The sequence below is a fragment of the Pundamilia nyererei genome, unplaced genomic scaffold, assembly GCF_000239375.1.
Source record: "Pundamilia nyererei isolate P.nyererei 1_Seehausen unplaced genomic scaffold, PunNye1.0 scaffold00052, whole genome shotgun sequence".
NCBI classification, from domain to species: domain Eukaryota; kingdom Metazoa; phylum Chordata; class Actinopteri; order Cichliformes; family Cichlidae; genus Pundamilia; species Pundamilia nyererei.
The window spans coordinates 901,778-918,280 of NW_005187453.1; the positions used below are offsets into that span (position 1 = coordinate 901,778).

The following is a 16,503-nucleotide window of genomic DNA, read 5'->3' on the forward strand; positions in this document are numbered from 1 at the left end:
CCCGCTAATGCACCTCCTATAATCAAATCCACCAATCAGTGTCTTCCGTGCAAAGACCCGTGCCACATGACTACCCGCACATTAGCCCAGCATTCGCTTGCAGTTAGCACTGCCATTTTGCACTAATGTTATTCCACTGTATTTTTTTTTCTTTAATGTGATTTGGGAAGTCTCAGCTCCAGCTTCCACGAGTCTAGCGCTAAACCCCTGGTGGGCTAGGCTAATCAGTTTCCAGCATTTCAGAGGGAGACAATGATCCCAGTGTTAGCGCAGGCTAATGACAAGCTAACACAATCAGCCAAGCCTCCCTAGAGGTGAGCCTAGAGCCAGGGCCCATTCTTGCCCCACCTCCTACAGGCTCCTCATCCACTTTCACAACATTACTATGGAGGATAATAGCCTGTTATTAAGAAGACAGATGGATCACGGACGGGAAGGATTCTGCATCTTCTTGAGTTACATATACGTGCTGAATTTGTTCATCCATGACAGCTTGGGTGTTTAATATTGCCTCCTCAGTCACTTTAGGTGTGGCTGTTCTATCGCTTATTAAGGTTAAGCATAAGGATCACACACATGCTCCTTGTTTGTACACTGTATTGTTTGCACTCTCCACTGTATTTAGGATAAAAAGACGTGCAATAAACTAAGCTAGTCCAAAGTATTTTAAAAGAAGACATGAAATAAATGGGGACACTGGAATGTCGAGAGATCAAATCCTACTGACTATCACCAGCACATGATCAGGGGTATCAGTGAACTACATCGGCCTCAGCTAATAGGGCAAGCTAATATTGTTCTGATTGAAAGATGTGGGTTAGGAAATGGGTAGAATAATTCAATTGCATATTCACTGGTCCACGTGGACCTCTAATCGTCACTGAATATATCAGTTTTGATAGCACAAAGTCTACAAAGACCATCAAATAAATACCTATCACATACAGCAACAGAATTTATTAAAAGGCATCATTAAAATGTGGGAAAAAACCCTCCGCTGGTATGAGATTTATAGTTACGTGCAAGAGTTGTGGGCAATTTTAGGCAAATAACATATTTTGCATGGAAATAAATAAACACAACACCTTCAGCAAAGAGATAATAAAAAAAAGCAACCTTTCCTTAAAATTGAATGCACTGCACTGCTTCTTTCTGTTATTTTACTTTTACCTGTGCAAATACTTCAAGCTTCTTAGAAACAAATACATTTCCTTTATTTTCAAACAGACTAGTGACTTAAACTGAACTATCATCTATCCAACTGAATCTGACTTATCCAGGTGTTGCTTTGCATATTTCAGACAGTTTTCTGATGAGGATGTTGATCATTTTTCCAGACTGTTCCTCATATAGACTCGTTTGGGGAAAAGTGAAAATGCGCAGCACCACTCATGTAGTTAAAGCTCCCTCTGCAGTTACAGGAGAGTTTTCCTTTGCCTTTCTACTCAGCAGCTTTATCAGAAGGTTTTCTCACTCCTTCCCTTCCTGTCTTCACTTCCACAGTTCCCCATAACTTTTAGTTCAATTTAGTTCAATTCAATTTTATTTTACTTTTATAGACCTAAATCACAACAACAGTTGTGATCTAGGTACTTTATATTGTAAGGTAAAAACCCTACAATAATAAAGAGAAAACCCCAATAAACATATTACCCACTATGAGCAAGCACTTTGGCAACAGTGGAAAGAAAAAACTCCCTTTTAACAGGAAGAAACCTCCAGCAGAACTAGGCTTAGGGAGGGGTGCCATCTGCCGTGATTGGCTGGGGTTAGGGGAGGAAGACATGACAAAGACAGGCAGTTGTTAATGACTTCTCTGACACCTTGTTTTGCTGTTAGCTTTTCATTCCCTTAGACAACTGCAAAAAGAAGGCTCTGCTTGTAGTGTTATCATATCAAATTTTTTATAGAGAATCTTTTCACAATTATTAGTTGTGTTTTGTTTTAAGTTATTTATCCACCTTAAACTGTCCGTGTCTGCACTTACCTGAATTTGGCATTCACTTGGTCTGCAGCTTTGTGGAAATTCTCCGTGGTGACCTTGTAGAACTGAGAACTCTGCAGAGACAGAGGAGAAAGTCAGTGAGCAGGAGGAATACATTAAAATGTGATTCTTAGCACTTTATTAAAATAATTGGATAAGGGTAATTAGGCAAAAGGAAACATATGAATCGAGCAATTTTTCTTTACAGATCTGGTCCACACAGCTCTGGCCTCATGTCTCAGACTTCATTAAACCCTAATGGAGATTCATTTTAAGATCACCGTTTGGTTTTAGTGTCCACAACATAAATGCTAACTTTGCAATCAGTAACATTTAGTAACCAGTACACATTTGCAGTATTGAAGCCTGCAAAGACAAACATTTTTATTTTGAGGTGCGCTTTTCCTGCACACGCAAAATATGGGTGCTTCAGTGAATGTGTGTTTGTGCTTATCCTGACAGTTAAGAGTGCTGTAATAACAGAAAGCAATCCTGTAAGGCCACGGGGTCGCTTGTCAACAATGTACAGACCAGTGGTCGTAATCCCCCGGTGACCCATAGCAAATGAACCCATAGCAGGACCACTCAACCTAAATTACCTCCTCAAACACAGCCATATAACCTAGCTACTAGACCATTTATACAACCCAGGAAGATCTGTCTTGTCAGCCCTCAGTGGCTGCTATGCACATTTATAATCAAATTGTGAGAGGCTGTAAAGTGTGACAGATAGCTTGTGTTGTGTGAGGCTTGATTGAGGGTAATGTCAACCGATATAAATGTCTTTCTCTGAAGGACTCCATGTGAACAAAAATAGTAATACTTGCACGAATACTTTCATTATAAAACTGTCATTCACAAAATGATTACCTTCCACAGATTTGACATTTTTTGCCATTAACTATTGGGTTCATGTTTAGCTGAACAATCTACACACATGCTCTAAGATGCAGCACTGCCATAAAAGTCTCTCAAACTGTAATAACCTATCATCCTTAGCAAATGGCGTGCAAAAATAATCCTTCAGAGGAAAAAAAAAATCGTATGTGTGCCGCAGATTTGTGCAAAAGCGACTAAGTGAACAGCTAACCAATCACCATTACATTTACCAAACCCTTCAATCATCTTGCATAAACATAAATGTGACAAATTTAAGCCTCTTGGTGCCATCTGCTCTAACTTCATCCCCAAGCAGGGAAGACATTCATCATATTTCAGAAGAGATCAATAGGAATGAACTGTGGTGCTGAAAAGATCAATAGTCATGTGTTGTAGAGCTAAAAGAAGATGAGACATGACAACACTGACAAAAGGTCTGATACCAATTTAAGTTCTCTTCATTTAGATGAACTGCAGTAGATTTAGAGAACTTCCCTTTTCACATTCAGTACAGTTACACACATCAATTAAAAGCACATCACATTTATTTTCTTTTACACTGCAAACTGCTCTGTGTATGCATGCTTTCTCATACTTCTGATTGAGATCAAAATGCAAAACAACATAAACGACCCACACTAGCTGTCCCTCAGGCAGACATTACTTTGTATGTAAAGCACAGCAAAGAGTATGGCCAAATTGCCAAGAGTTAACTTGTAAGCTCATGCTGTATCGGCGCCCTCTTGGCCTCGAATCAAGTGGTTTTCGGTTTAGACAAAGGAACTGTCAAGAGCTACGGAAAAGGATTTAAAACAGAAGCTTATTCACAGATAAAAAGCCTAAAAAGAGATTTTGGGAGCTGCTAAAGAGGCAGAAATAAGACTTCTCCTGGGTGCTGAGACTGAGCCACTGGAAGAGAAAAGAGAGAGACAGAACGAGCCAGATTTGGGGTTCTGTCTAGAATACTAAGTATAAGGTAATAATACCTGCCTAAATGGCAGAGCTGGTTCTAATCAGCACACTAATCCACCTGAGAGTACAAAAGGCCATGTGTGTCAATGATTTCAGGAACACTTTCAAAACATGTACACACACAAACAATGTGAATGCTCTCCTGCACACACCTACACAAACAAGATACTAACACACACCATGGGAACATGTGGACGCACTGCCTTAAGTGTCTAAATGTACCTTGGCAGCTAGTAAACACTGACAGACATATCCAAAAAAAAAGAAAAAAAGAAAAAAGAACCTCAGTCACTCGCTCACAACCAGGTAGAGAGGAGTGTAATTTGTGTGATTACTGAGTGGTCTCAAATTATGATGTCCTGCTGTTGTCCCAACTGATTCAGAGAATAGCCCTGACCTTTCATTAGCCCACAAAAGTGAGGCCCTGCTCAGTTTGGATGAAAACATTCCTCCCTTGATCAACATTTTAGGAGCTGCAAAGCACAATCTTTCTTTTTTTTTTTTTTTTTTTTAAATTGCTGTCTGCTGTTTAGCATGCTTCGTCACTGGCTCAACAGAATAGCTACACAGGCCTGACGCAGTGCATCGCCTCGCCATGAAATCAAATATCTAAAACCTCTTGAATAAAATAGTGTTTCTGTTTGTTTTCATCCCATTTACTCTATTTGCGTTCCAAAAGGGTTTTAGCTCATCTGGAGCAAAACAAAATGCTGGTGGGGGGGATGTCGAAGACAAATTAAGTCATTACTGCTAATGCACTGCAACAATATGGAGAAGATAGAAGCGGCACCCCCAACACAGGCTCTAGGTCAATTTAGAGAAAAGGCTTCCAGTTCTTAATGAATAAAACAAATAACTCCTTGTACTGATGGCTTCTTTCTCTTATCTGTTGCTGAGCAGGAGGGACAAAATGGGAAGAAACCCCACCATGGCTAACATTATGATTCTGCAGAGCTAAAGAAATTTAGACTTCTGCTGTGTGACTCATAAGTAGAGCAAGCGGGCTGGTAAATGATTTTTTTTTTTTTTTTACATAGAAATGACTAAGCATTTTACTATTATCTTTCAAGGGCTACAGCAATAGAATAGGATATGGATGCACAGATAAACACAAATGTTCATCTTTGTTATAAACACAATAAACTCTTAACTTCTATGTTTGGTAAGAGGTAACAAAATCTACACAACATATCCACTAAACTGGGCAGCGCAATTAAAACAGCAGGAATGTGTGCATATCCAGTGTTTTGTTTTGTTTTTCCATCTACTTCATCAACATGCTAAACTGCACATAAAGTACAATTTTGTTTTTTGTCAGAGGCCTTTGCCACAGCAGAATCAATCTGTTTTTGGGAGGCCTGCATATTTGTTTGTGCTCCCAGTAGTGATGTGCAGCTCGATCCTGAAATATCGATTCTTCCGATACCAGTCATTTATGTTCTAGAATCGATTCTCACATTACAATATCGATATTTTAGTAATTTAGAGTAAATTTGTAGTAGGAACACAGTGGAAAGAAACTATAACATTCGTATTGTCTACATTCAAAGGAACTACTTCCTCTTCCGCCTTTCATAGTCATGTGCCAAATACGGCTGTATAAATGTCTCGCAGCCGCTGGCGCGCGCACTCACAACAATGGCTGAGCGTAATTGGAGTCATGTGCGGACTTATTTTACCTACACAAACAGCTGAGACGTGGTTTGCGATACATGTGGCAAAAAAGTGCTCCAAGAGTGAGGTGTTGTGGCCACACTAGGGAGACATTCAAAAGGGCTGTGGGGGATGTTAAATACATTTTACAGGGTTTATTTATCGGATACAATATGTTAAATGTCACCGTTATTATTGGCCGGCCCGGAAACAGCGGGGGTGTCCAAATTCAGAGGCTGCTTCTGAGGACCCGGCCTTCACGGTCTAAAGAAAGCCGGGTAGTACGTCATGAGCTCCCTCAGTGGAGTGAAACTCTGCCTTCTGCTCCTTGCTATCTAAAATATAATCGGGCACTGACGTAAACACTTGACCATCTCACACTTCTCTTTAATCATTTTCTGTTTGACGTTTATTCAGCTTTGTGAAAACCCCGAGGAACCCTCCCGAGGGATTAATAAAGTTAAATTTAATTTAATCTAATCTAATAACTTTAATCTCAGCCAAACCGATTTACTCACAAACAAATAAAACACTGAAAAAGCCAAACAATAACATTTTTAAGTTATCAAAGTGACTTATATATCATGTTTAACCCGAGTAGCGAAAGACCGCGGGGGTTTGAAAACGATGTGTCGATCGGCTCAGATATTTGAAGTTTACACAGCTACATTCTCACCTGAAAATATGTTAAAAAAAATTTGCGACCCAGAAAGAGAAATAAGAGTAATATTAAAACTAAGTCGCTGCCGCCATTGTTGGAAACTGGAATTGGCTGGGCCGCGCTATGAATTCTGCGATATGGTTTTTCAATTTTGTTGTCCGGGTGGAAAATCGGGAGAATGGTGGCTCCGGGAGATTTTCTGGAGGGGCACTGAAATTCTGTATTCTCCTGGAAAAATTGGCAGGGTTGGCATGTATGGTTGTGGCAACATCACTAACCTTGTCAAACACCTCAGAGTAAATCATATCACAGAATATGACGAGGGTATGTTGAGATGAACTGAAGAGGAGGACAGGGACAGGTGCTGCTAGGGCGAGACAGACGTCTCTCACGGAGTCCTTTAGTGCTGCAGGTAGGCAAAGTGTTCAAATAGTGCACAACTTCAGTTTTTTTGTTTCTATATGATGAACTCTGCATTATTAAGTGATAAGAACAAGTAATCTGATGTCCTGTAATCATTATGATGCTATAATTTGAGTTGAGATACAATAAATAAAATAAGTTTTTGTACAAAGTATCGGTATCGGATCAGTATGGTCGATACAATCCTGAATATTACTTGGTATCAGATCGGAAAGAAAATCAGTGGTATCGCACATCACTAGCTCCCAGTGTCACAACTTTCCCTGTAGTGATTTTTCTTTAACATCTGACTACATCTGGGAGGCCTACATTAACTTTTGGATGGGGCTCAACAGCGATACTGGTTGGTAATACTCAAGGAGACAATTACAACATGAGCTATTCCTGTTCTCTCACAAACAAATTGGTAAAATTTTATAGAAATATTTAGTTTTCCTCCTTTCTAAACGCACCATGAAGTTGTAATGCACTTTTGTCTGAAAAAAAAATTGACTTTTTTGTAACAAGAACATTTGTTTTTGACTGAGTTCCATATTTCTTGAATCTGCTGGTTACAGGTTTGAAAACTCAAAGAGCTAGCTTTCCTGTTTCAGCTAAATGTTATCCTTTCTCCTGAGCTAACCCTTTACAAAAGTTCACATAAAAGTGTTTTAACTTTAAAATTCAACTTTCAAAATACTTTCACTTTGGGAAAAAATACTCCATCAAACTATTTATTAAGTTCCTGTCAGCTATTTAAAAGGTTTTAATTCTTTAAATTAGTTATGCTCCAAAAGACTACAGGCTAGCTCCAAGCTAGCGTCTCTTATGACTAAACAAAATGCATCTAGAGAGTTGACCTTTCATTTTAACACCCGATTAGGACAGAAAAATAGTAACGTCTCCAATTAAAAAGTTAAAATAAATGAATAAAACAAAACAAATAAATAAAACTGCAAAATGGAAGCTAAAAATTCAAAGCCTGTACCCATAAATTTTTTCATCCTGTGAAAAGCAACAGATGGATGGCTCTATTTTTGTTTTTTGTTTTGTTTTTCTACATAAAAAGGATGCACCACTTTGTTATTGTAAATTCTTATCTATTCATTCATTCTTTGAAGAAACTTCTGGTAAAATTCCTAAGACTCCTGTCACGCAGCTGAAGGAGCAAATGGTGATAAACAACACTGAAATGCACCGTCATGCCTCCAGATCAATCCATTTTCAGTTTTATAACAGAGCCACAGATGGCTTCATAGTGAAGAAGAGGGAGGGCGGAAACACCCAAAATTTAAAACATTTTTTCACTACAAAACTATAATAATAACAAAAACACTACCTTTATTTTAATATTTCTATTGCTGACAATCAGCAGGAAAAAAGTAGTTTTTGCTGCAGCCTGCAGAAAGAGTACAAAGAAAGAGCAGGAAATGACAGGCAGAGGGAGAGATGAAGCTAGCAAGTCAGAGGCAGAGACACAGATATAGAGATAGAAGCCATTACATTTTTTTAATGCTCTTTCTCCTGTATTTCTTCCTTTCACAGTGCGGTAGAACTTTGCTATGAGATGGCAATTGCTGCTGTGATTGTCCTCCATGGGAGAGTAGAAAAATCCAATTTCATTGATATACAAGGCGAAAAGAAAAAAAAAAAAAAAAAAAAAAGAACAAGAAAAAAATCTTTTCGGAAAAAGATGAAATTGAAGCATGGAGGGGAAAAAAGCACCACTCGAAAGGGAAAAAAAAAAAGACTTAAAAGTGAGAGATATAGAGACAGATGTGATGGGGGGGGATATGGTAGGGATAAAAGAGAAAAAGAAACATTGGCAAGTTGATTGTTAAATATGAGATTGTTTTACAGCGAGGCAGGTATTGAGTGAAAATGTAATAAATATATAGATATTGTTTTCAGGGGCTATTTGGTAGCTCTGGCCCCAATGAGCGGCAGCATCGGAGGCAGCAGGCTGAGCTGTCTGGGAGCCTGGTGATGGCCTGTCACTGGAAGCCTCTCTGATGAATGGCTATGTTAGATTGGAACAGACATGTAATATATATCAGACTTATATTCTCTCTCTCGGTTCCTCTGCCTCTTTCTCCTGGTGTTCGAGATTCTGGGGGAATCCAGAGGTAAGCAAGGAATTGAGAGGAGACAGAAGGGGCGTGAAAAATGTGATGGAAGATAATGGTGAGCAAGCAATATATTCCAAGTGAAAACTAATTTTTATGCACTCTCGGTAGAAAAGTGGTTAAAAAAAAAAAAGCATTGTGCTTTCACAGCTACGGTGTTTGCAGATTGAAAACTCCAAACTTTGCATACACAGCCTTTCTGAATGTCCATACTTGTGGTAGAAGATTCAAAGCACATCGGACATTTACCTTTTTATACACAAATTACACAATTTTTCTCATCTCGCTCTTGAGTTATCGCATTCACAAGGTTTTCAGAAAACATGACCTCTGACCTTGAAGTCAAGGTCACTGGGATTCAAACTCATCCCAGATTTTTAGTAGACACACCTTCGGTATCAATTTGAAAATCCTATGTCTCCTCTAGTTATCACATGCGCAGACTTGCTTGTCTACGCCACCAGGTGGGGTGACGTCAATATCCCTTCAGCCTTTTACGGATGAGGTGTAATAAATAATAATCAAGAAAAATATATTATCTACATTGTTACATATTTTTAAATAGTGTTTCTTCTTTCACATAACACGTTGCTTAACAATACTTTCCACCATGAATAGTTCAACTTCTTGAACTTTCTCTATAAATCTATACAAAACTTGATCAAAAACCATTAAAATTGTTAGAAATGAAAAAGAGTGATAATTCTATCTCCTAACACAATAGTAAACTGTTTTCTTTAAACATATTTTTCAATTTCGATTGTATGCATGTTCTGTTGTTTTAAGTAAATATCGAAAAATGGCAATGAACTTAAATCCCATGGTAGCAATTTTAAATATCTTATTTTAACCTACCAACAACCTCCAATTCAAAGATCAATTTTTTAATAATTTATAATGATAAAAGCAGAAAATTCCCAAATGTAACCAGTTGAAACTTGGGAATTTAACTGCAAATCTAAGCAGACATATCACAGGGCAAATGCAGCCTTTGTCTAGCAATACTGACTCTAGTGTCCCTGCCTACAATACATCCTTGTTGCTCTGTGTATGGCACAAGAAAAACTCAAACCAATTATATATAATAAACGGCAACAATATGAACTATTTATGAATACAATGCTTTGGTTGTTTAGCAGTTTTACACTTAATTGAATTAAATATCTCTTTGCTTGTTTCTAAGCTAAATATTCCTGGTTGCTATTTCTTTGTGACACTGTTCTGTTTCTTTCCTCAAATTTACCCTTTGTACTGTGCATACATATTATAAGCCTTCATCTGGAGTGGACACTATTAAGCAAGCACAAAATACAATGAGAGCACAGGAAAAGAACATGCCAAAAGTGATTTTGGCTCACATTGGTTGAAGAGCACAGGGAATGAAGGGCGGCTAGATTCAGTGCCAAATGGGGCACTGAGGCCAGAACGAGGAAAAAAAAAAAAAAAAAAGAGCATTGTTAACACAGTCCAAACAAACTACAACCCCTATGGAGCTCCAAGCCGCTTGATACACAGTAAGACAACATGTGATATGCCAACCAGTTACACAAAGGAGTACAAGATCACACAACCAGACACAAAATACACACATAATATCTACTTATATTGTAAATTGCCTCCATATGTAATAAGCGAAAATCATTTTTTAATTTTGTAAATATATCACTTTCTTAGTTTTCATTGACCCTTCCTGCTACCCAGGTTTCCCATTTCTCCCACTCAGCTTCCATTTTTATGCTCCACTCACAGCTTACCTTTATCATACTTGTCCTTTAACATTTAGAGGAAATACTCATTATTATACACTAATTAAGATTCTTAAGAAAACTAAGAATCACTTTCATTTCAGTTTTTCTCTTTCTGGCTTCCATGCATTATGTGTTCCCTTGGTGTCTTTCCACTCTGTCTTCTGCCTCCTTTTGATTCCTCTGTTTCTCTTGGGGCTGCAAAAGTCATTTGTTGACACGTTGATCTAAGGAATATTGACCAGAGGCCAACATGGTTGATGGATGACCAGTGTCGAGAGTTGATAACAGCTGTGTTAGTTGGGACGCATCACTTCTTACACTTGAACTCACATTTGCCCCCTTTCTATGTGATGCACTGCTGTCTCCCTGTGCATTGATACAATAATGCACAAGGAGCTAAATAGCATTCAGAATTATATAACTAACATTGTAATCTTACTGGTTTCTTGACAACTGATCAATAAATTTACAAACTGCATAAACATTAGCAACCTTTCTTCAATCATAATGCATCATAGCAATGAATTATAACAACTGCTCTGCTGTCTGCAAAGACATTTGTGCCCTTTAACCAAGAAAAAACTATCTCATGTTATATTTCTCTTATCATGTCTGGCTTTAAGAACAGCATCACCTTAGCGCCTTCACAGTTGTGTAAAATTTCCATTTGGCTTCCACCGTAGAGGCCATTTGACTTTTTAACCCTTCAAAGGGGAGAAAACTCCTTCCCAGCATGAAGGTGTCAATTTAAGCACACTAAATAGGGCATTATACCCTTCTTGAGATATACTTATGATTTGAGAGCCACATGAAGGTATTCTTTTTAGCACACTTTAACAGGGCATTTGACCCTGGTCCCCTGCCTTGCAGGCATCTCTCACTGGGACCAGCATGGAGCTGCCATTTGAAGTGCGCCAAGCACGGCAGCTGACCCATGTCCCAATCCATAGGACACTAGTTTACAAGGAACATCAGGGTAGTGTCATTTTCGAGAAACGGGAGGACACATGCCGGGATGAATTAGATTTAACCCTTTATCTGTTTGGCCCAGGCACGGAGGTTGAAATTTAAAGTGACAGCCAAAAAGGGGCAGCAAGACAATTACAGCAAGGCAGCCAACTAGAGAGCGAAGGACAGCTATACACACCACACTGGGGAACGCATGCAGAGTTTAAGTTCAAGGATGATGACAAAAACAGTGGGGCAGTGGGATGAAGAGGAAAAATAAATGTGACCGCTTTGGCTGAGCCCAGTAGGGACCAGGCCCACTGTGTATAATGGTCGAATTCAGAGTTCGAACATGTGTGCCCTTATTTGTGCGTACACTGGGTATGTGTGCTTCTGTATGCACTGCAGTGTGCTAGTGACTGACTGTTTCGCTCAATGATGTAAGTATATAAACTTTTACCCAGGAGAAACTATTGCAGCACATTATGGTGCAGGTTCTTGAAAACAGCAATAACACCAGCTCACCTGGTGAGCATGCAATGCAATATTTCATTATGACTTTGCTTTGTGTTGTGAAATAGAAAGTTGTATTTTCTGTTAGCTTTCATGCTAATCTATTATCCATTACTATCTATTACTCTACTATCCACCTCCTTATTTTTTACTTTATTCACATTCTTAAATTATTCTTAGAGTTATGTGAATGTTCTTGAGTTTTGGATTTACTTACCATTTTCAAAAGAAAAATTGCCCCGTCATATTGTAAACTTTTTTAAATTTAAACTTAGGAAACCTTGACAGAAAAACAAGCTGGATAAATAAATATGTTTCTCCAATTTCAACTGAAAATTAAGCTCAGGGAAAGGTTGTAAAAGTCAAACTCATTAAAAGTGATACTTTAAAAATAAATAATTACCGTAAGATCAATCGCACATCTAGTTTTGTGAGCGATCGTACATGCCAACTACGCCCATTTTTCAAGTTGGTGTAAACTGCAAATTACTTCTTACCCTCTCCTCCAGCCGGGCCACTTGCTCTCTGTAAAAAGCATCCTGCTTCTTTAGGTCTGCTTCCTTGGCCTCCACCTGCTTGGCCTAAAGAGAAGGACAAAAATTAGGTGCTGAGCATGGCCAGTTCAAAAAAAGCATAACACACATGAGACAAGCAAGCATAAATACACATTAAAGGCACCCATAAAGAGAGTTTAGTGTTTATAGTGTGAATATAAGGACAACACAAACTCTTGTTTTTGTTGTACATATAATCCAAGAGATATCTCATTATAAGATTAAGAGATGCATTTCTACATGATAAATGTGTAAAATAACAGAAACTGTTCTGATAGATCACCACCTAGACCAGGGGTCAGCAACCTTTAACACCCAAAGAGCCATTTGGACCCGGTTTCCACGCAAAAGAAAACACTGGGAGCTGCAAATGCTTTTTGACATCTAAAATGAAGATAACACTGTATATATTGTTTTTTACCTTTATGCTTTGTGTAAACAACTAAGGTGTGTTGCTTAAATCCATGAAGTGCTACAGAGAAAATTACATTTTATTTATGTAATTAACACATTTTGAACTCTTAAAGAAATATAACAAAAGGAAAGACACCTAGCTGAACTAAAATGATCCAAGTAGCAAACAAAAACTGTTGTGAGCCGCCACCCTCATATCACCTTTGGGCTTTTGGAGCCTTGACCTGACTTTTAAAAAAATAATTGGAAAAAAAGCACTATGCTGCTAAAAGATGAAAAATACTGCCTAAATATGTATTTTACCTGGTTAATGTGTGTGGCGGGGCGTGGTCTGCAGCGTCGCTGCAGGGGAGGTGGACGCACCTGAGCGGGACCCGCAATCACGCCGCGCGGCCTTTTCTCTGTGCTATCTATGCTGTTGTGTTGGTATGTGTCAGGCTGTGAGCTGCAAAGCTACAGCCGGCTGTGTGCGTACAGCAACCGTGTGTGAAAAGCGTGTTCATGCAAACATCGTCGGCTCTGCCGCAGTACAATGGGACTTTTGCTCCTGAACCTCTGCGCATAGCGTCTGCAAATCGGGGCTGTACGACATCACTTTCATCTTTACGCAGGACTGTAAGCTGTCATCTGTGAGGCGTGAGCGGTGCTTGTTTATAACATAGTTCATGGTGGAGAACAGCTGCTGACATAATTTGGTTTCGAAGATCCATAATTGGCCTACCTGGGGTTGAAAGTTTACCCGGCGTTTCGGCGGGTATACCGGCTTCCGCGAGTGTGACGCTTATTTTGAGCGATGAAAAAAATAATAGAATCGAATTTTATTTTTATATTTCAATATCACAATAATCTTCCAATTTAGAACTACAAGTTAAAAAAGAACTAACATAAATAAAATACACTTCAGCTAAATACTTTTCCCAAACCACGCGGAGCCGCACTATAAGGTCTAAAGAGCCGCAGGTTGCCGACCCCTGGCCTAGACTGTCCTGGATTTATAAAACATAGTTTTTGTTAATTGATGAAAACTTTCCTTTTTCTAAAAACCTAAATTTCTATAGCAGAAAAAGGGGAAAGGGGGACTTTTCTGCCATTTAATTGTTTATCTATTACTTAACTAGTTTGGTGTAGTATGAATGACTGTTGAGGAGGTCTTTAGGAGGAAAAGCTGTAAAACCTTAAGAAGAAATGCAATTAGAAGTCCAAAACTTTATGCCCGCCTTCATACTTCCAAAGCCATTTAGTGAGTCAGAATGGAGTCACCGCCAGGCTGATTCTAGCCCTCGGGCCTTATGTTTGACACCCCTGCTCTACACATTTTGTGCACTGTACTCACAAACATAGATGATTAAAAAATTGAAAATGGATTCAAGACCAATTACAGTTGAGTGCATCCTACTTACCATAATAATTACTGCAAACTGGACACAGAAATATGTGGAAATTTAAAGTAAAAAACAAAACAAAAACTAAAATCCCTGCAGTGACATTACTTCAGTTCACTATAAAACTTTTCAAAATTGTTCCAACAGATCAACTTCATCCTATGATAAAATATTTCTATCCTGATAGGAGCAGTCACTTCCTGGTGAGTCAAATGCATTGGCTTCACAGTCATCAGATCTCAACACAACTGAATACCCATGGGAGATTTTGACTGGCTTGATTGGTTTCTTTGACAGTACATTTCACCACCTTATTCAAAATACCAAATCTGAGACTGTTTCTTGGAAGAATAGTGTTTCATTATTCCAATAGAACTTCAAAGACATGTAACCTGCCAGAAGGACAACCAGTTCATCTACCACATTATGGTTGAGCGGCTACATAAAAGCCATTTTTGAGTAAAATACTCCCTACTTTGAGTTTGGAAAAAGTGTTAACTGAAAAAAAAACTCTTAGAACATAAGGAAAAGGATTCTGTGGTTTGATGAGACAAAAGGTCTTTTTGGTCAGAAACAGGAAACAACATGAGCCTGCCAACTTACTACCACCTTTTCAGTGAAGCATGGAGGTGGCAGCACCACGCTATGGGCAAAATACCTAATTTAAACCCTAGTGAATATTTTCAGAGAAACCAGAAGATGGCAATTCACAGACATGTAATACACAACCTGGCAGAATTAAGAGGAACTCCCAAGAAGTGTTAATGAATTACACAACTAAATTTGTTGGCCAAATTCAGGTGTGTAAAGCCTGCAGACACTTAACCAAGAATAAGCTCAGTCATTTTTACAAAGGGCCTAATAAAATGCACTAAACTAATGCCCGGATACTTTTGTGAGAGATTTCATGTTTTGCATAGATTTGCAAAGAACATCTAAAAACATATTTTCCCTTTGTTATTATCAGTGTTGAATATGGATTCATCTGATTTCGTTACGTGTGCACCAATAGAGGTAATGGTGATTTGTGCATATATGCTTAATGTCTAAAAGAAACACACCCGTGTGCACATATGAATACGACTTATAATGCCTTGCCAGGTACTGTAGGTGTTTCTTTGTCCTCTTGTGTTAAGTCTCTGGCTAAAATACTATCACACCAAGAAGATAAAATCAGTTTTCACTGCAAACAGGCATCACGATCTGGCATATATATTTACAAAGCCGACCTATCTTCACTGTCCTCCTTTCTACTGTGACCTTCATTAAACAGTTGGCTCAAGTTCTATGTTATATATAGAAAAAGATAAGACCTGATATATCAGTTTTTAGAGAGAGGAAAAAAGAAAAAGAATGTGAACCGGTGACTCAAGCAAAATGATAAATACTGATGGCATTTTTATTAACCATAAAAGAAAGTACAACACAACTATCTGGACCACCTATTTTGATTAATGGAATTACTTATCATCATTAACTTGCCAAAACTGATAGATATGTTAACAGCCAAGGCTATAAACTGTGATGAATTAAAATTAATAGACCAGTTCCAAGTGGATGTTATATCTAGTAAATAAGATACCATTTTTAAGATGTATAACATGCTTTTAGAACAAATAACTTCGCTAGGAAGTAGTCATCTAGAGTTTTTTTGGGAGTAAGAGATCTGCATCAATAATTGTTGGTGGAAAGACAAATCAAACATGTCGTATAAGCTACACAGGAAAAGAAATTCTCCACATGATCATGTGAGAGAGAAGTGTCACTTTAGGGTGAGGGTAAAGACTTCTAGACTTACCTTCCTTCCAATCTCCTGAATAAAAGAAGCATTGAAAAGAAACAAGAGAAAGAAAAAGTGAAAGACTGAGCAAAAAAAAAAAAACATACTGATTCATTCATGAACTTCTTCAAAGTGACATTTGGGGAGTTTTAGTATTCAGAGACTAGGAGTGACTGGCTGCCACACTGTTCTGCCTGAATACTCACACTCTGTCCTCTCAATCTTCTTTCTCACTAGCATAGACACAGACTTGTGCATACATAGAGTCATGTGAAAAAGAAAGATTTCACAGGACTTTATTCAGCTTCTTTATTCAGCATAATTTTATTCAGAAATTATGAAGGCAAGTAGCAGCCAGGTGCTGCTAATCAAATGCACTGATGATTAATTGATCATCAGTAAGTGTAAGCACCTGTATAAAAGCACAAGTTTTGAGGTTGTTTTCCAATTTGTTGGCCTCGACCATTCAGGTGTGTTTTAACATAAT

At 38.4% G+C, this 16,503-nt stretch overlaps 1 protein-coding gene across 5 annotated transcripts in view; it reads right to left on the reverse strand.

The window, feature by feature from the left end:
• The window catches only part of chchd3a (coiled-coil-helix-coiled-coil-helix domain containing 3a), an 80,062-nt gene that overhangs the window by 20,016 nt on the left and 43,543 nt on the right, over positions 1–16,503 (reverse strand). For 3 of the 5 annotated variants that reach the window (XM_005733440.1, XM_005733438.1, XM_005733436.1), the window contains 3 exons: positions 16,035–16,049; positions 12,384–12,467; positions 1,988–2,058 (listed from right to left, as the gene is read on the reverse strand). In XM_005733440.1, the coding sequence (XP_005733497.1) occupies positions 1,988–2,058; positions 12,384–12,467; positions 16,035–16,049 (170 nt within the window). The remainder of the gene's footprint in view (positions 1–1,987; positions 2,059–12,383; positions 12,468–16,034; positions 16,050–16,503) is intronic. The other 2 variants (XM_005733439.1, XM_005733437.1) reach the window with 1 other exon arrangement.